This window comes from Lepisma saccharinum, chromosome 26 (assembly GCF_977018435.1).
Source record: "Lepisma saccharinum chromosome 26, izLepSacc3.1, whole genome shotgun sequence".
NCBI classification, from domain to species: domain Eukaryota; kingdom Metazoa; phylum Arthropoda; class Insecta; order Zygentoma; family Lepismatidae; genus Lepisma; species Lepisma saccharinum.
The window spans coordinates 11993205-12013545 of NC_139254.1; the positions used below are offsets into that span (position 1 = coordinate 11993205).

Here is a 20341-nt window from a genome sequence, read left to right on the forward strand (position 1 = left end):
AAGGGGTGATCTTAAATGTAGTGCACCCTTGGCTGTAGACTAACGAGGCTCTGGCGACTGGCTATATGGCCAGTATAATTCTGTGTGGTGTCCTCTGTTTTGTCGCTACATGTGCCTCTTTGCAGCCTCAGCTTTTAACCAGTCAGAAAATTTTAAAGATTTTAGTTACAACACGGCATTACAGTTATGCTATTTTAGTTATGGTAAGGGGCTGGACCCCGTATAGTGTGACGCACCCACAATTTTAAATTCAAATTCAAACTCAAATATCAACTGTATAGTAAAAATCAAAATAATAGATTGGCACCTATCTTCCAGTCGATGTAGTGCACGGTAGAACAGGACGTCCAAATTACTTCATCCTTGCACAACATGTAATTTGACCAAACTTCGATAGATCCTATAACCTTGTTTGTAAAATCCAATTTTTGAATATATTGTTTTCTTTACTTTTTCGCAATTACCTTTCAGAACAGGAAACCCACTGAGAAACTATGCCAAGGGTAGTGCTTCTGGTTTAGAAATATTTCTGAAAAACATCACCAGTGACTATCTGGACAATGATGACAGGCCACCAGGCAGTAATGTAAGTTCTTAATCTTTTTAATAAAAGATAATCCGGGTGTATTCACAAATAAAATTGAGTCAAGACAGTTTTTTACAGGTGGAGCCACGGGAATTTTTTCGTGTATTCGGAAATTTTTATGTGATTGGAGGGCATCACAAATTTGCATGTTTTTTCTTCCCAATTAATATTGTACGGTGTGATCCATAAATATTACCAAGTAAGTTGTCCATCACCACGTTTACTCCCTTTGTTTTATACAATGAGAGCTTCAAGAACTGACACAAAACACCAAACAATCTGCTTACAACTTCTGAACCAGTATACGTACAAAATACGTAGAATGAAGATAAAAACCAACGAAAATTATCATGGACAATTTGCTGAACAATACTTATGGATCCCACTGTACGAGGATAATTCGAAAATGATGGACTTCCAAGTGACGTCATTGAATCCTGTGTAACGAATATCTGCGAGTGACCCATCCTCAAATATTCCATCCTTGTCACAAGCAACATCAATTGACAATGGCCAGGTATCACAAACCTGCATACTTTACTAATGCAGATGGCCAAACATCAGTAACAATGTTGCAGACAATGCAATAGGTATTAATAGATCATTCCTTACCTGAAAGTCGTAAAAGAACAGGTGAGTAGAGACGGTTACAAAATACTGAACTGCACGAACACATGTTAGAGCTCTAATTTGCTAAATACAAGCGGAAAATCCTGTAAAAAAATCTAAAATTGTGACTGTTTTAAGAAAAAAGAGATGTGGCTATATTATAACTAATGGTAAGACTCTAGTTTACGTCCTTTTCCTAAGGAATACGTGTCATATATCGTTGGAAAGCTTATTGTATAAGGCATTCAACAATCTAAATCCCAAAGCAAGTAAAAATTACCTGGAGGAGGAAATCGATAAAAACCTATTTTGTCCGGATATGCGTAATTGAACGTACTGAGGAAATTTTTCGATGATGAAGCACATATTTAGGGGTGAAATGAGTGCTAATAGAACCTAACCTAACAGGCCTAAGCTAACCTCGTAGGCATACCTCTTCCCCATGAATGGTTCGTGGGGCTATCATGAATGGTTTGTGGGGCTACCCGTGCATGGTTTTTGGAACTAACGTGAATGGATTGTGGGGCTACCTGTGCATGGTTTTGGGGGCTAACGTGAATGGTTTGGGGGCTATCGTGAATGGTTCGTGGGGCTACCCGTGAATGGTTAGTGGGGCTATTCTGAACAGAAATGATGCCGGCTGTCTGCAAGAACGGTTTTGAACGATGCACTAAATTATTACTAGGGATAAACGTATTTTACACTATCTACAAGTTTTTGAAACCTGTTCTTCTTCATGCACCATACACACGCACAACGCACGCGAACGCAAAAAGCAATCATCACGCAGAACGAAAATGAGCAAAGCACACGCATTCACAACGCAGACACAAAGACGATCCTGCAGTGTTGTTAACTCCCATCGGTTACCACCAAAAGGCAATAAGGACGTAAAGTAGAGTCTAGCCTAACTAATTATCATTGAAAGTACGCGTTTTACGATCTCCTAATTGTGAGACTGGTATTCTAGGGGCAATACTAGTACATCAATTTGGAATGCCATATTATGTCACAAGAAGAGAAATTATGGGTGAAGTATTATCTAAACATGAATGTACCTTTTCCAATACATTTTATTTCATTATTGTACTTGCATTTGTATTGTATATGTTGACTATTTCATAAACAACATGTGTGTGATATGTGATCGACAAAATCAGTCAAACGTAAAAAGATGTCGATGACCGTCCAGTGCCGCCGCCACCGTCTATAAACGAAACTAAGAATTTTAAGAAGTCAGCAAGATAGGTCACAATAAGTTTTGCTGCCTAGGTCACAGATTTCTTTGTGAAGTATAATAATTATATGTGCATGGGTAACGTATTAATTTCAATTTAATTTAGCGAATGCAAGTATTAATAATTATTAGTACTTTGAATCAGATCTTCTCTAACAAACATCGCATGTTCTTGTTCCAGATCTACGTACACAGTCCTTACGATTATCCTGACGTGTCAATGGGATTTTACGTTCCGTTCGACGTGGACAACTCTCTTCGCTTGCAAGTCTCACCGACTGTCACCGAAACAACTGACGAAGTGAGGAGGATCCCTAAGATCATCAGGCGATGTGTCTTTCAGGACGAAGCTAAGATGAAATTTGTTTCGGTTTACAGCCAGCATACGTGTCAAATGGAGTGCCGCGTATCCTTTATCAGGAAGAACTGTAATTGTACACCCTATTTCTTTCGTTCAAGGAGTAAGTAATGAAATTCTTAACTTGAGCTTATTTTGAGTTTAGATTCAAAGTTCCCCAACGATTCTGATTGCGTTATACCCTTCGTTAAGTGTAAAGGAGAATGAGGAGTGTGTTTAGAATACTGGAAATGTTTGTGCTTTAAACATGTAGAATGTATGGTACCAGTTTCATAGATCGGAGACACATTAAAATCGGATATTTTGTGTTTCGCATGGTTCGTACTTACCAATTGTGTATTGCGGAACATAGTTCAAGGTGCCAGTATGCTTTTTACACGAAAACAAACACAATTTTTCACATAGAGAGTAATTTTTCTTATTCCTTTTTGAGCTTCCTTAACACACAATATGGCGGGCACAGCTTGACTATTGTTCTGGATATGCAGTGTTTCCAACCTTCTTCTCCAAAAAAATATCTACTATTGTGTTCGTCACGTGTGCAAATTGTGCACGGGTAACTGACGGATAGCCCCACGAACCATTTCCGATAAGGTTAGGTTAGGCAAGCAAATTTAAAAAAAAGGGGTTGGAAACACTGACAGGGGGTTACGTCATAAAACGTATGCAGCATCCGGTTCACGTAGGGAAAGCAAATGAAAGCAATGGCAATTGTGCGTCGGTGAGATATTTCTCTTGAAAAATACATGATTTCCTGGTCAAATAGATTCCACGATGAAAGAAAATACCTCGACGAATGTTGGAAACTTTACAGAAACGCATTTCTGCAAGTAGTTTCTTATGTAAAAATGAAGAAATGTGTCTCCGATGTATGAAACTGTTACCGAATGTATATATTTTTGTTGTGAGGAATTAGGTTGCGAGAAGTAGGCTGTACAAGTGACAAGAGAAGTTGGTCAAAGCCTGTTCAAAGTCCACTTTCTTTTCGGATAAACCGATCGGGACTGGATCTACAGTTTTAAGAGAGATCCAAACCACTGTGCAAAATATTACATCCAGCACGTATCGAACCCGGGAACCCTTGATTACAAGGCTATGAGTTTCAACTACGCGATTGAGTAGACTCTTGCAGAAATGACAACGATTGCAATTTGCAGCTGTTTCAGGCATTGTTTTCACGTGAAGAAACGATTGTGGAAATTGTATCCTAACCTTCATTATAAATAGTAATACCGTAAGCATGTGCAAAACGTAATTATAAATCTAAGAATACCAAACTTAACGACTTGCTCATGCTGTTAGACAACATCAAGTAGCAAACATCTATCGTGGAAATGCACAAATTCTACGTATGTGAGCATACTCATGAATTTCTTATGTTTCTGCTGACAGTTTTTTTAAAAAAAGCATATGAGTTTGTGGTGCCTATCAAAGTTTTGTCTGTCAAGTATATTGTGTTTACGCCGTCATTTTGAAAAAGCTACTTTGCAAGGTGGACAACAAAGTAATCGGAGTTTCGCATGAGTTGCACAGTGTCCAAAAGAGATCAAAATTGAACTTGGCTGTTGGATTACTAGAGGTACAGTGTATACACCAAGCGTTGACTATTAAGACTTAGAAAATATACAATTTTCAACATGGTGTACTTTGCAATGTAACATAATTAAACTATGGAACTTATTATTATATTGCATATATTTCATTACAGAGAGACCTGTTTGCGGGATGCGTGACTACTACTGTCTTCATCAGTTCAACAGTAAGTGTTGTACTCATGTATACACACACACAGATATACATACAAGCGTATAAACAGAGTAATCGAATTGAGACTCCTGAAGACTTTTGATGGCCAAATAATTCGGCTCATTTTTACTCTTAAGGAGTGTGCAACTTTATACTTTTATTCGCTTTTTGGAGGAAGTGCTACCTATTGCTGGATTCTATAATTCTTTATTTATATGATTATTTTATATCGCTTTCTACCTCTTTGGTTAATCATGAATGATGATCTGATGAAATGGTTCATGGGACGCACATATTAATATACGGATGTCTTGTCGAGAGTTCGAACTGGCTTCGTAGAAAACTAAATACTACACCGAATATTACGCCATGAGGACCTGCCATTTTAAATTTCATTCAAGCGTGTACGTTGGAAATGTATGGACTCATTCTCAAGGGAATTCATTCTATCTACAGTGGCAGGGCTAAGTCGTTCATGTGTAACGGTAGGACATTCGTGTAAGGTGAGCCGGCCCCCGTGGAGGAGTGATTAGTACATCGCGCTATGTCGACAGGGGTCTCTGTTTCGAATCCTGGCCTGGACATGGATGTTGTGAGTGTCTATTCATCAATTTCATCATTACTCATCTTCATGTTCGCAAATTACCCAAAAGTGGCACAAAAAGCGAAGTGAAATATAGCAAATCAATCAATCAAGCGTGTACGGTGAAGGAAAAATTGTAGTTTTGTTTTCGAGTATATCCTATTGGAAACAATGGAGTTATTATCGATTCGTTTGTCATCCAGTTGCACAATAAAAAAGGTATAGCTAATGGTACCCCTCTATATGTGCACACATACAGGGACGGCGCTACAGGGAGGCTAGGGGGGCTGAAGCCTCCCTTAAAACTGATCTCAGTCCCCCGTGCAGCCCCTTCAGATTTGGCAAACGCATTTTGACCGAAAACGAGAAAAACTAGAAATTTTAATACATCACATTTTCCATTGTAATGTTCGACTACATTTCCTATTTTAGAAAGATTATAATATTACATTTACGATGTGTTCTTAAATCATAGGAGGCAGCTGAAGATCTGCCTGGATGAGCAATGTCATGTACAGCTAATTGGCCAATCATTAGTCGCTATACCTATTACGAACTTGACACGCTTACTTGGTAGGTGGATGCATTTAGCGGCTTTGACTGTGAGATTGTTCTTTGGCTGGAGGATCAAACGGGTGACGAAGAACAACACATGTATATACAGCTAAATGTGTACAATTGTTATCCTCTATAAATCGTATCACTGTGTTTTGGAATGGGTCTATTGTCACGAGCCGGCATTAAATCCTAAATCTGCAAACACCAGCCAAGTCGCAGGGATAGTCTGAAGTTAGTGGCCGAGAGAGTCGGAAGCGAGAAGCCTTAGTGTGTGCACCGTAGACTGGGCCCACGCGGAGGTTTGGGCCGTGCCCAGTACAGGCCCTCCGCGGGTCAGCACTGCGGGAACCTCAGTAGGTACAGTGATGACAACTGGTCCTTCTATTAGTGTTAAATTACCTTTTAATTCGTATAACGTTTTTCAAGCACTCTTGGCGTAATACACAAATATTACACGTCACATTGCTTCGGTAAAACACAAACGCAACCTGAGATAAAGAAATAAGAAACTACTTACAATTTTTCGATTTGAGGCTTCAGCCATCTTCTTTCAGTAGTGGTCATCATAATTGTTCACCTCATTCTTTATTGATATTTTTTCTTTCCAGAATCGAATACAAGTTGGCATAATTTCTACAAAGTTTTATATTAACAAATTTGAATAGCTTTTTTACAATATTGTCTGATTTTAACTTATTACTCAATAATTTGAAATAAAATAGGTTTTAATAAAATCGGTACTAATGTTGGGATATGGTTTGCTATGGTGAACAATAGATGGCTCTGGACTTATGAGTATTATTCTATCATTTTTCTTTATCGTTTTTAAATGTTTTACTGTGGTAGAAATGAGGTAATATCTTGATCTTTTTTACAGAATTTAGGATTTTATTTATAATTGAGAAGATAAACCACATGTAGAAAGATAGAAAGAAATCTTTCCAAGTGGCTCTCATATGAATTTCTTTTGCATGATATTGATATATCCGGCTCGGCTTAAACTTGCCCCTCGTTACGTGAATCCTAAATAAATATTGGTAAGGGGCAAGAGCATTCATTATTCAGCCCCCCCTCACTTATAAATACAACCTCTCGCAGCCAAGCAGTTTAAGCCAGAGCGAACGGCCGTAAACGAAACATGGTGGAGGCGCCGGGTAACGATTCCAGTATCTCTCGCAGACCTGTCTTAGCAGGTGAACAGTGTGGAATATTATTTTTTTAATAGGTAGAAGGATATTCAAAATCCAAAGAACCGTCAAGCTTATTTTCTGTTTGTTCTTTCCTCATTAGAATACCGGCAATGGCTTTAATGTTCCCTCATTCGTTTCATCGTTATATCTATCCTTACCATTGCAAATATCAGGGAGGGAGAAATGCAACGTTTTCATGGGATGAGAAACATTTCGATTCTGCCCCCCCCCCCAAAATTGGGCCCCAAGTTACGCCCATATTAGTTAGCCCCCCAGAAATTGAAACCTAAATCTGTGCCCCAAACTTATTTCAGGCTGGCGCCGACACTGCACACATGCCAGTTGCACAATAAAAATATCAAAAATAAAATTTGAGCCTAATTTGGTCATCAGGCTAGGTGATCTCAGGTGTAACTTTATCCCTAATGTTGCTGCATAACCGGCTATAGGGGTAGGTAATCCTTGAAGGTAAAGTTGGCCGGAGCTTAGTACTGATCACATCACCTTCACTATGGCCAATATGGAGATTGTTTAGAACCGTACCCATTTACAGTAAATGAAACGCTAAGTTTGAAATTGTTTCTAATTCATGCGTTCTAGTAAGGTCATATAAATGTTTCAATGTGTGTTTCTCCCCATGGATTTTCCCATAGAAAAATTGCACGTATAATAGGGCTAAACGCGCATGAGTAACTCCATATCAACTCTCAGACAAACGTCCAAGAGTTTTGATATTTTGACGAAAACGGAGAATGGGATTGTTACGTGTAATAGCAATAGGATTCGGTCAACTTTCCCGATGGCTAATGCATGTCGAAAAGTAGACAGGGAAGCCGTTACGTATATAATTCACATTAATTCCTAACAAGACAACAGATGTATGTAATTGGGTTGTAATAATAAGGATATTATAGAAATGTAATCCCAATATTGAGATGTTACACACACATGTGTGTGTATGTATGTAAGTATGTCGAGATAATAGCGAATGTGTGATTACAAGCCGCCACTGACTTCATTGTTTGTAAACGTCGTCCTAGTTCGCAATATGCTAATAATACAGTAAGAAAAGTGACTCCCACAGTATGACTAGACTACTGTGTGTTGATTGTATCCATCCTGTTTGATTACAACGCCACCTTTCGGAAATGTTCTGTTTTGTAAACAAAGAGCAAACATCGGAACGCGCAAGGAGTAAAGCACTCGGTGTTTACAAAATGCAATCAATGACGGTTTGTACCCACACGTTCGCACACATTATTAGCATTTTACCAACTAGGACGACGTTTGCACACAATAAAGTCAGTGGTGGCTTGTAATCACTCATTCGCGATTATCTCGAAAATGGCTCGTTTGGAGACCCAAGTTTACTGAGACTTTTTTGCTTCCATTATCGTTAACTTTCACCTGTGTCAGTTTGCGCTATTACTTTTGAGACACCCTGTATATGTATATATATATTATATCCTTTTCAGCTCTCTTAAGGATTAACCAACCACCTCCAGGCATTGAGGGATACGACTACGACAGTAATTACACTTCCATTAGCTGTGACTGCCTCAAAGCATGCAACAAAGCTCAGTACATTGTTGCACATAGCCTCTCAAAAACGTGAGTACGTTTTTACTGAGTATAGTTAGATGTTTTACACTGTAAAGTTGCTGCAACAGTGCATAAAATGTTTATTGAAATGTTTGTTAATTTCCTATTTTGACGTTAATAAGAAAAATAACATATATTTATAAGTTAGTTGAATGATAAAAAATACTACTATATTCCACGGTCATATAAGGGTGGCCAAAACATGAGCACATAGCCTGACAAAAATGTAGTAATTTTATTCAATAAGATCCTCAACATGATGCCTACCATTAGCGATGCAAAAGTTCGACAGGTAAAGGGAGGTTCCGGGTTGGATCTCTGGTGAAGGCATATAATCCTTCAGATTCCAATCTAAACTGTAGGTCAAGTCTCGATTAGCCTATCTGTGCATAAAGTGAACTTGAAACAAACTTTGACTTTGCGATGCAGTACCTCCGTATATCCGTTTATTTTAACACATTCATTTACGATGCGTTCCTTCAAATGATTCATATCTGTGAATTGTACTTGTACGGTGTCCAGAATTTTGGGCCACCCTGTACAGTATGTAAAATCTTATATGTAAAGTGGCATATGCAACCATACTATGGATATTAATTATCTCAGAAGATAATTGTAACACTTTGCAACAATTTATGACAATAAACAATACGATTCTCTCCGACAATGGTCTCAATTAGAAAATTTAGTTTAGTTTAATTTCTGAAAGTTTCTAAAAGTTGTACAGATAATTTGAACCAAACTTTTTTTTAATATCTTTTACGTTTTGCAGCATTATAAAAGGATACAACACTTACATCGACATATACTTCAAGCAGTTAGGAGGAGTTAGCTACAGGACAGATGTCTTATTCGGATGGATGGATTTGATGGGTAATATTCAACTTTTAGAAACTTTTCTGGTGCGATGTTGTATAACAGTAACTAATTAACTATCCTACTTCATTCTCAAATGTATGTAACAACGGACCAGTGGCGACGACAGACTTTCTGTTGGGGGTGGGTTACTGAATTGCTGTCAAAGTTCTGGGTGGGCAATGTCTTCTAATGAAAATGATAATTGTAATGATCTTCAATTAGGAAAAACGTTAATACGAGGGGGTGCTGAAAAGTTCGTAGCCCAACCCAGAAGGAGTGCACGTGGAATGATGAAATTTTACAGTTATTCTACATACTCCCCCCGAAGTGCAATACACTTCCTTGCATGGTGCTCCAATTTTTTCGGACCAGTGAAAAAAATTCTGAAGGTTGTTCCACACACCACTGTTCCGTAGCGCTTATCACCTCCTTATCAGATCCAAAATGGCATCCTTTCAAGTATTGTTTGAGTTTGGGGAATAGGAAATAGTCTGACGGAGCTAGATCTGGGGAATAAGGGAGATGATCTAGACATTGAAACCCTAGATCATGCAACGTCAGTTGTGTTTGCAGTGCTCGATGGACAGGGTCATTGTCCTGCAGGAACAGAATTCCTTTTTTCATTTTTCCGCGGCGTTGCACTTTCAATTTGTCTTTCAATTTTGTGAGTAATGCAGAGTAATACTCTGCATTAAATGTCTGACCCTTGCGCAGGGAGTCTATGAGTACGACTCCATTCTTATCCCAGAAGAATGTTGCAAACACTTTCCCAGCCGACTTCTTCATCTTGAACTTCTCGGGGCAAGGGGAACCTGAGTGCCGCCACTATATTGACTGTTGTTTCGTTTCAGGATCGTAGTGGTAAAACCATGTTTCATCCATGGTTAATATCCGTGACAGAAATTGGTCGGCATTGCGTTCAAAATGGGCAATGACTACCCTTGATGTCCTCACTCTTTCACGTTTTTGATCTGCTGGAAGATTTTTGGGAACCCATTTTGCCGAGAGCTTGCGCATGTCCAAGTCATTATGAATTATGGTACCAACGCGTTCCCGAGAAATGCCCATAATCTCTGCCACACGTTTTGCTGATATTCTGAGATTTTCAAGAATAAGGTCATGAATTTCATCCACGATTTTGTGGACAGTCACTGTTTTTGATCTTCCTGCACGTGGAGCATCATCTGTTGAAAAATCGCCACGTTTAAAATGTGCCACCCACTTCTTCACAACTGCATATGATGGAGGAGAGTCCCGTAGTGTTCCACTGATTTCCTCATGAATTTGCTTTTACGACTTTCCTTGGTGGAACAAAAATTTGATGACAGCTCTGATCTCGATGTTTGTGAAATTCGCTGGCTGGCACACATGATCACTTCCGGGGCCTGAAAAACACAATACCAATTCCGTTATTAATATGAAAATTTGCATGTGTACATACCAAGATATGTTCTTTAAAACTGTAAAGTTTCATCATTCCACGTGCACTCCTTCTGGGTTGGGCTACGAACTTTTCAGCACCCCCTCGTAGAAGAAACAAGATTTATTTAACTTATAACTCCATGTTATAAAAACTACATGACAGACATTCAACAAAGACAAAACACAATCTATCTCCAACTAGACTTGTTCACAGTATATCTTCTTAAATCCTTTATCTTCTTACTTCTATCAATTCTCCCTCTCTAACAAAAAAAAAAAATCATTCATAGGTCTTGTTACCAAAGGTAAGTTGTAGTCTATCTGGTTCTTTCTTGTATCTAGAAGATCTTCGAAATTCTCTGTTCCCTATGTTCTTCGTTTGTGTGTTGGGGCTCAATTGTATAATAAGATTGAGGGAAAATTGAGGACAATTGCCTGCACTTCGGCGACACTAGCGCCTTCAGAAAGAAATTACAGCCAATTTGAAAGGGAAGCGTTAGCTTTAGTAACGGGCATAAAGAAATTTCATAAATATCTTTATGGAAAACATTTAATCTTTTTCTTACTTCTATCAATAATAATAATAACGTAACCCAAACAAGCAAAGATTTCCATTATATACATCATTACCTATATATACACTTTCATTTTCATCACGAAAGTCTTTCCCATTATATTTTGACAGGGTGGACCAGTTTAATTTTCTTCGAGGGGCAGAGCCCACTCTGACCCTCCTTTGCGCCGCTCCTGCACCAAATACTCAGCCTTTCGGCATTTAACCTAACCTAATCCTACTCTATCCTGCAAGGTGTCCGAAGGATATTTATCACAGAAAGGCCGAAAACGTCATTTGAAACTTGTGCAAATGAAAAGTGTATAATTCTTGGACGTGTAAATTAGATCCGCAGCTGGAAAGGGGCAATCAAAGCTCTACGAGAACCTATATTAAATTCAAGCAATAGATAACAAAATAAATACATCCCCCAATTCGATTTGATAGAGCAGTTAATATACCCGCAGAATAAGAACGAACATTATGATAATAAATTGCTAAATAATATGAAACCAACCCATATTTTAAAATATTTTTCTACTTTGAGAATTGGAAAAGGTTTCTAAAGATGTAACTTCGCTTTTCTTTTATGTTCTATTGCTTCAAACATTCTTTAGTTACACATTGTTAAATAGGGATTCATTTCTAGAAGGGTAAAATAGATTAGTTAATCAATCTCCTTCTCAGATTACTGATTCATGTTGTTCCAAAAATTATTTGGCGAAGATAGGAAAGGATTTTTCAATACCTATATTATTATTATAAAGCGCTTAATATATTTATATTAATTAGGCAGATTATTTTAATTTTATTTCTAGCTCATATGGCTCTTCACATCCAATACTTTAAATTTGTTGATTATACCATAGAAATATTTTAAAGATAATTCTTTCCATGTATTTGTATTATAACAGTGCGTACTATATGTGTATGTACGTACATACAATCTGTCTACGGTCTCTATCTCTCTCTACATACACACATACACAGACAGACAGATAAACCCCACACACTTGTGTTAATATGTGCGGCATAAAATGTCAGTGTGTATCAGAAGGAATATTCTATGTTTTAAAACTACTGTAGTATGTACTTATGTACTCGTATATTATATGGCAGGGCTCCACTATGTCGAGGGCCTCCCAGATAGCGCAGTGGTAGCGTCGTCGCCTTGTAATAAAGAGATCCTGGTTCGATATCCGGTGGAGACACATAGTAGTTCGGATCCCACTTTAAACTGTAGGTCTAGACCCGATTAGCCTTACTGTGCATAAAGCGGACTTAAAACACCAACTCAATCGAAAAAACCCACTATGTCGAATTGCACCCGAGTTTCAAAAACCGCCACTAGGTGCTAGCGTTAACATTCAGTACTAGAATTTAAAATTAGAGTGATGTTTCATGAATCTAAATGGATTTAGTGGTAATAACACGTTTTATAAATCACGAAAATAATAAAATACTTATTGTGAAGATGATGCATGTTATTTAAGTCTCCCACGATGGATATATTTTCTCTTCTTGCAGTTTCCTTTGGAGGGATCTGCGGTTTGTTTCTTGGTTTCAGCTTGATCAGCGTGCTCGAGTTGTTCTACTGGATGATCCTCAGAATAATCTTCAACTGCAACCCTGTCGTCAAATCTCAGGACAGCTGCTCAGTTTGTGCTCAAGTGAACAAGACTCTTCGTTCTGGGATAAGGCGTAGACACTTCTCTCAAGGAACCAAAAGATGGCAGCACCAGTATCGCCGATAGGTGGTCGTGATTGCTGCTACAACTATTTTAAACATTGCCATTGGCTGGTAGCTTTGTGGAATCTGTGGAATGCGTTCTTTGTTAGGTTAGGCTTGTTGGGTTTGGTGCTCTTAGAAGAGGAAGACGAAAAATAGTTGTAGTAGCAAGACCGACTCCAATAGACTCCGTTAGTGTGACGTCACAGCAGACGACGCGCTGGGACTGAGTCTAAACAAATAAGAACGTGCTTCTTTCCCTATTCAAATACATAGAGCTTCCCATTGCAATGGTTAACTTTAAGAATCGTGACAGCAGTTACGAAACAAAATTGTGATGTGCATCGTACATCAATGTAAATATGAGATTTCGGAGAATACGTCTATAACCTACTATATAACATATATCTTACAGATGAGAATGTAAGGAATAAATGGAGTTGGGAAATGAGTAAAGCGAATGTCAGAAAGGAATCCGATCCGGAATCGCAGCCAATGGGCGCCACCGGTTAGATCGCCTGAGGCTGGTCTACCATCATCCCTAGCGGCAGCGTGACCGACTTGAGATCGGGTAAGCTTCGGCTCGGCTTCGGCTCTACTCGGAATTGGAATGTTATGAAAATGCATGATTTTCTGGCTCCGGTTATTCTTTACCTTATTCTCTGTGTATATTCTCCGAAATCTCATCTTTACATCGATGTACGACACGCATCATAATTTTGTTTCGTAACTGCTGTCACGATTCTTAAAGTTACCCTTTGCAATGGGAAACTCTATGTATTTGAATAGGGAAAGAAGCACGTTTGTATTTGTTTAGACTCAGTCCCAGCGCGTCGTCTGCTGTGACGTCACAACTAATGGACGTAGGTGGCCGTGATGAGACTATAAAGCTTTGACTCTGGTAGTGTCCGAATCGGCAGCTGCTGTCGCCTAGAGCAGCGTTCCACCCGCGAAATCTAGCACTATTATACTCCGAATCTGTGTCGTAGGTGGAGCTGGAGGGGAGAGGTGCACGCTTCAACTCGCAGTAGCCCTACGCTCGACAGCCATATTGCAACTTTCACTTTGCAGAGGCAACGTATACTGAATAGACGATCTATAGCTAAATGCTACTTGGACATTTTATCGATAACACTGTATGTAAAAAAAATGTAACTGAAGAAATATTAAAGCCATATTTTTAATATGATTAGTAACTAGTAAATAGGTGGAAAGCATTGTGCGCCTGCACCACAGAGCGCGGTGGGTAACGTTCGAGCTGACGCCTGGTGAGAAAAGTGGCAACCGTACTGCAAAGCGGCATGTAGTTTCGGACTACTTGGACGGCACAGGAAAGCAACGGGAGAGCACGGAACGGAGCGCTAGCAAATTCGGTCGGACACGGCCAAAGGAGTCATTCCATGCGAAATCAACACAGCCTTTGACCTGATCATCTCCGATTTTAATGAAATTTGGAGAATTGAAACTATGCAAGGAACATAGTAACTATGAAAATTTTTAGTTTCGTGCGTCTTGTAATTGTTAAATTATTCAAGGTCAAAGTTAGCATAAATTGCCCTTTTTGAGCCCGCTTAGCTATACTAAATCTGCTGTAACTCCGCCCCTATTTTGCCTAGGAAGCTCAAATAAAGCTTATTGTACAGGGAATTGAACAAGCTTTCCAGTGATATATAACAAGCCTACCTTTGGATAAAAGTATAATTTTGTCACGTGACCTTGACTTTGACCTTGAATATCTCAAAACATGTCATCACTAAAAATCGTGAAAAAAATATATTTGGTCCCTCATTCCATACTATAAAACATATCAAAAAATAATTCTGGTACTGTAATGGGATCAGAAGATACAAAATAATATGTGTAACTATGTGACTGATAAAAGCCCCATTACATGAACTATGAAGAGTCAAATGTGCTTTAACACTCGCTACAAAATGTGAATGAGTTATCCTGGGTATAATTGGTCATGAAAGAAATAGGTTAGGCACAGGGAGATCCGTGTGTGTCAAGCGCAGGTCCGGCATATTATTGACCGTCACATTGAATTCAACGAGAAATTTCAAAGGAAAGGGGGTGATGTGATATATGAAATGAGGCTAGAATTTCACGAGAAATGAAGTGACGAAGGATTTTCCAACGTATCTTACGCCAGCAAAAAGTTATACACATATCTTTCACTTACGATATATGCACATTACAATGTTGTCAATGTTCCTGTGAGCACACTCGTTGACGTCTCTCACACTCGCATAGAACATTTGGTAATGTAGCATGTGCAACAACATCGCAAGCAGCAACTATGCCTTCTCTCAGATGGTCAATATCAGGGACTTTTAGTGCATGCACCATTCTCTTCAAATGTTTCTGAAGGTAAAAGTCCTCCTAAGATGTTAGATCTGGGGAATGTGCAGGCCTTTTAATAGATCCCCGTGTGCCCATCAATCTACCTAGAAAATTACCATGAAGAAATTGCCAAAATGTCCACATAGTGTGGTCACACTCTGTCCTGTTTCAAAACTCTCGAAAAGTGCCATATCCCGTAAGCAAGGGTGAAAAAACCTGTTCACTTAACAAATCCAAGAAGCCCTCATCATTTAAGGTTCCGTTGTTGAATATGGACCAACCATTTCCGTTCGCCATACATTATACCACATAATTAGCTTACCAGCAGCAACCATTCGACTGAGCAAATCACAGGTATTGCATATTATTTTTATTAACTTCACCGTGAACATAAAAATTTGCCTCGTCACTGAAGAATTTTTCATTCCAAAGGAAATGTCACGTAATTGTTTGAAATACTTTTCCCAATATTCTTCACTATTCAACTATTTGGTTAATGTCGCTGATTAAAATCATATGCAATGGTGCGTATACTTCTTTCTCTCCCAAGATGTCAGCGGGATCTCGATGAGTTCCTAACACGTTAGGAGCATTCCAATGCTTTGTTTTTAACACCTCGAAAAGGAGAAAATGGTTACAAGCATGCAGTAATAAATTTTTGCTGGTTAAATATATGTTGGATAAACCTTCGTCACTTCATTTCTCGTGAAATTCTAGCCTCATTTGATATATCACATCACCCCCTTTCCTTTGAAATTTTTGCGTTGAATTCAATATGGCGGTCAACAATATGCCGGATCTGCGCTTGACACATACGGCTAGGGATCTCCCTGTGCCTAACCTATTTCTTTCATGACCAATTATACCCAGGATAACTCCTTCACATTTTGTAGGGAGTGTTAAAGCACATTTGACTCTTCATAGTTCATGTAATCGGGCTTTTATCAGTCACATATTTAAACATATTATTTTGTATCTTGTGATCCCATTGCAGTCCCAGAATGATTTTTTGATATGTTTTATAGCATGGAATGAGGGACCAAATATATTTTTTTCACGATTCTTGGTGATGACATGTTTTGAGATATTCAAGGTCAACGGTCAAGGTCACGTGACAAAATTATATTTTTATCCAAAGGTAGGCTTGTTATATATCACTGGAAAGCTTGTTTAATTCCCTGTACAATAAGCTTTATTTGAGCTTCCTAGGCGAAATAGGGGCGGAGTTACAGCACATTTAGTATAGCTAAGCGGGCTGAAAAAAAGGCAATTTCTGCAAACTTTGACCTTGAACAATTTAACAATTACAAGACGCACGAGACTAAAAATTTTCATAGTTACTAAGTTCTATGCATAGTTTCAGCTCCCCAAATTTCAAGAAAATCGGAGATGGTCAGGTTAAAAATTGCACATATCTGTGTTGATTTGGCATGGAATGACTCAAAGGTAACACAGGGCACAAGCGAAAAGTGAAGCGAGAGGAAAAACAATTACCACAGTGACTGTCCACTTCAGTTCGCAAGTTTGCCTGGTTTCTTCTCATCCTTGTCAGGCTTGTACAAAATCAAGTGATGAGCGCGCAGCATCCAAGTGTGCTTGATCCGAGTATACTTGTATCATCCTAAGTTCCTAACACCTAAAAGGGAAAAACTGTAACCATGGAATGTAATTCGGACACCGGAACGGAACTGCACGAACCGGAAAGAACGTAGCAAAGTAGCTGTGAATTTTGACAATAAGTGTATGACTTTTGTTACTAAGGGCATCACTAGAAGGGGGCTAGCACGTTCGCCTCTTGTGCCCCCCCCCATACACACGCTCATTACATATGACTGTGACCTCGCACTAATAGCCGGGGAATGCCGTTCATGCGATAACAAACGATTCAGGATGAGTTCGTGTCTGGGACGGTCATGGTTGATCAATCAGTGAAGAGGCGGGGATTAAATACCTAGCTATATGACACTTTAATTCTACCTGAGACCTGTCGGCTCCAATAATAAGAAAAGAAAAAAAACAAATTGCATTGTACCTGATACACCTGGTGCCTGTAAACATAAATGAAAACTTGTACAAACGGTAAAGATAAATGTATTGGAATCAAAAATATTTACACAATAAACACAATACAAGTCCCCCTGACTCATTCTTTCATTCACTCGCTCATTCATTCTCATGGAACGTTTCAACATGAAAGTACACTTACAAGGCTCGTATTTACTCAACGTACTCTTCCCTTTTGTATAACATGGACTTGATTTAGGTCGTTAATCTTGCTGCTCCTGTGCTCAATACTATCAATATGTACCAGCTCTCGAAAAACAATTATCAAAATGATAGTTCGGCGTAGTTGCACCTTTTGTTCACAAGAACATACGCATCTATACCGCAAACATGAAATTACCAAATTTCTTGGACGGGGGTGTCACAACAAGCCTCTCTCGTCCTTTCAAAACAATTACACCTCTGCTGCGTGATGCAATTACTTAATTAGGCTCCAGCTGCCGGAATACTTCAATTAACCATCACCGCGAGCAAAACAAATTACACTACCACTCTACAACAGGGAACACATAACTTGCACGGCCTGGCAATTTAACATATGATACTCAATAAATGAACGACTGAACAGTCAACCTTCGGTAAGTTATACTAATGACTGGGCGGTTGGTTACACTACAATGGAGCACGCTTTAGCAAATTACATGAAATTTTAATTGAACCAGGAGCTATATCATTAAATGCGGACAATTAAAAGATTATGATTAAACATGAAACGACCTATTCTATAACAATTACATTAATACGAGACACGGAGGTTAAGTTCAGAATCTGAGTCACGTTGAGAATCGCGAATCAATATGATCTCGGCTTTTGTGGTAGGGTGTTGACAAAAACAGTACATTCGCACGTGGCTGTGAATCGACAGAAGAATACCGTATACCAGACTCTGGTACGTCGTCGGGGTGGTGCATCTTTCCTAGGTACGGGTAATCACACTTGGTTGCATGGTGACACAAAGATGTTCCTACGCTTAACGATCGCGACGATGGCCGATAATGATGATACTTGACACTTTCGTCTCTCTCCTTCGCTCGGGCGTCGGCCTCCAACGGTTAGCTTTCCCGGACTCGTCGCTATCATCTGGCGGCTCTCTCACTCTCCAGTGTCGGATTGGGCTCCATCCTCTCAAGCGGCGGGATTTTTTTCTCTGTAGTTACTGCTGGGCGTTGGGTGGTTGGGCGGTCGCGTCGCTGGTTGACGACGTCGGCTGGTTTGGCGGTTGGAAACCCGACGTTCCCCTATCCTCTTATTCTCCTAGCCGGCCATAGCTTTTGAATTTCGTCGTGTCACAAAATTAATAACACCGTAAGGTTATAACACAACCACGGTCTTACTTCGACATCCTTCAATGATTGATGTAAGCACTATCAAGTCACTGGCAGTCACACGCTCATGTTCGCGCAAAAACTAAGTCCCCGGTATACGGATGCGTAGCACGGAGATGCTTCCACTACAACTGTGTCGTGGTTTTGGGTTCCCATGGTTATATACCTCTTTTCAAAATGTCAGTTGGGAAAACGTTACAGAATCGTCGCTTCCCTCTGCCACAAAGGTGGTTCAACCCGAGTCCATTGTATGCTGGCCCGGCCCAGCGCGTGTCCACAGCCAGGTACTGCAGGATTATCTCCCCGTCTGCTCGGCGCCAGAATCGTAAATTCGAAGGTTGGCCGTGAATCGTCCTCTTGCGTCCTTGATATTAATTCGATCATCTTGAAAATGAATGCAGGTGCCTTTCATAACATGCCGCTTCGGTGGTCCAAGTTTCAAGTATATCCGCGGACTGGAAACGTAGATATACGATAAGGCCTATATTTGCACAAGTGGGCCGTAAAGAATGAACCTAGTTGACGACCGTTGTTGTGACTCAAGATCTGCTTCTCCTAACCCCCGTTGCCTCCCAGAATTTCACTTTTCCGACATACACTTACGAACTTTTAAATCTAAGAACTCAAATCTCGAATCTCAGGCCTTACAACAGTAATATTGATTGATTACACATAATTAAAAAATACTGAACATTGATTTACATGTCACTGGATACTGTGACATGACTACTTCAACGTTTGGAAAATATGAGCAGTGAAATCCAATGCATGTGTAACATGTGTGCGACATAAAAATAACTGAAAGAAGGAAACTAGTTCTCCATTTCAACATATGTTTTGTGATTGGCATGTTGATTTTCTGATGAGTCAAAACAAACTCGCTGTTCCTTCAGAGGTTTAAATCCATCACTTGTACTCATATTAATTTATTTGTTCAACAAAGAACCGAAGCCCCCCACTTAAACGTTGAACAGGCAATATGTACAAGAAGATATAAATTTCCAATAAATCACTTAAAATATTGGAGCTAGAAGATATTATAATTACAGTTCAAACACATTTTGTAGTCTGATTCCAAATTTGACTAAGAACATTGTATGTGGGTCCCCATTTCAAAGAGATCATGTCACCTACAAACTCCGATTTTGATGAAATTTTGTATACACCCTTCCCTTATGGTTGAAAAAAAACAAACTAAATCAGTCAGTTTTGACCTTAAATTTCAGCCATTTGTATTAGACATGGTGAAAAAAGGTACATAAAATGTAGCTTGAAATGTTTTTACCCCAGATTTCTATAGTTTGTTTTAGCTCAGTTATCATAATTATCACAACTGTCTGCAAAGGCCAAGAATGTCTGAAGTCATGAAACTAGAATGACCGCCATTTTCAAACCAAGTCGTTTTAGAAAAATAATGCTTGTTTTGAACTACCCTTGAACATAGGTTACAACGAAAATTTTTAAAAATGGTCGAGCGACCAGTGCTGGACCATTTGGTAAGGATTGACCCTGTAATTTTACGCAATGTCCAAAAAACGTTAAATTTTTGTTAGAGCGAGTAGAAAAAACAAATTTCGT

The 20341-nt window shown here is 39.2% G+C and overlaps 1 protein-coding gene across 1 annotated transcript in view; it reads left to right on the plus strand.

The window, feature by feature from the left end:
* The window catches only part of LOC145979378 (pickpocket protein 19-like), an 81362-nt gene extending 68191 nt beyond the window's left edge, over positions 1-13171 (plus strand). Inside the window, exons 12-17 of the mRNA XM_083112246.1 lie at positions 472-586; positions 2614-2893; positions 4499-4549; positions 8343-8478; positions 9242-9342; positions 12830-13171. Coding sequence (XP_082968372.1) covers positions 472-586; positions 2614-2893; positions 4499-4549; positions 8343-8478; positions 9242-9342; positions 12830-13056 — 910 coding nt within the window. The 3' untranslated portion in view covers positions 13057-13171. The remainder of the gene's footprint in view (positions 1-471; positions 587-2613; positions 2894-4498; positions 4550-8342; positions 8479-9241; positions 9343-12829) is intronic.
* Positions 13172-20341: the final 7170 nt, after the last annotated feature.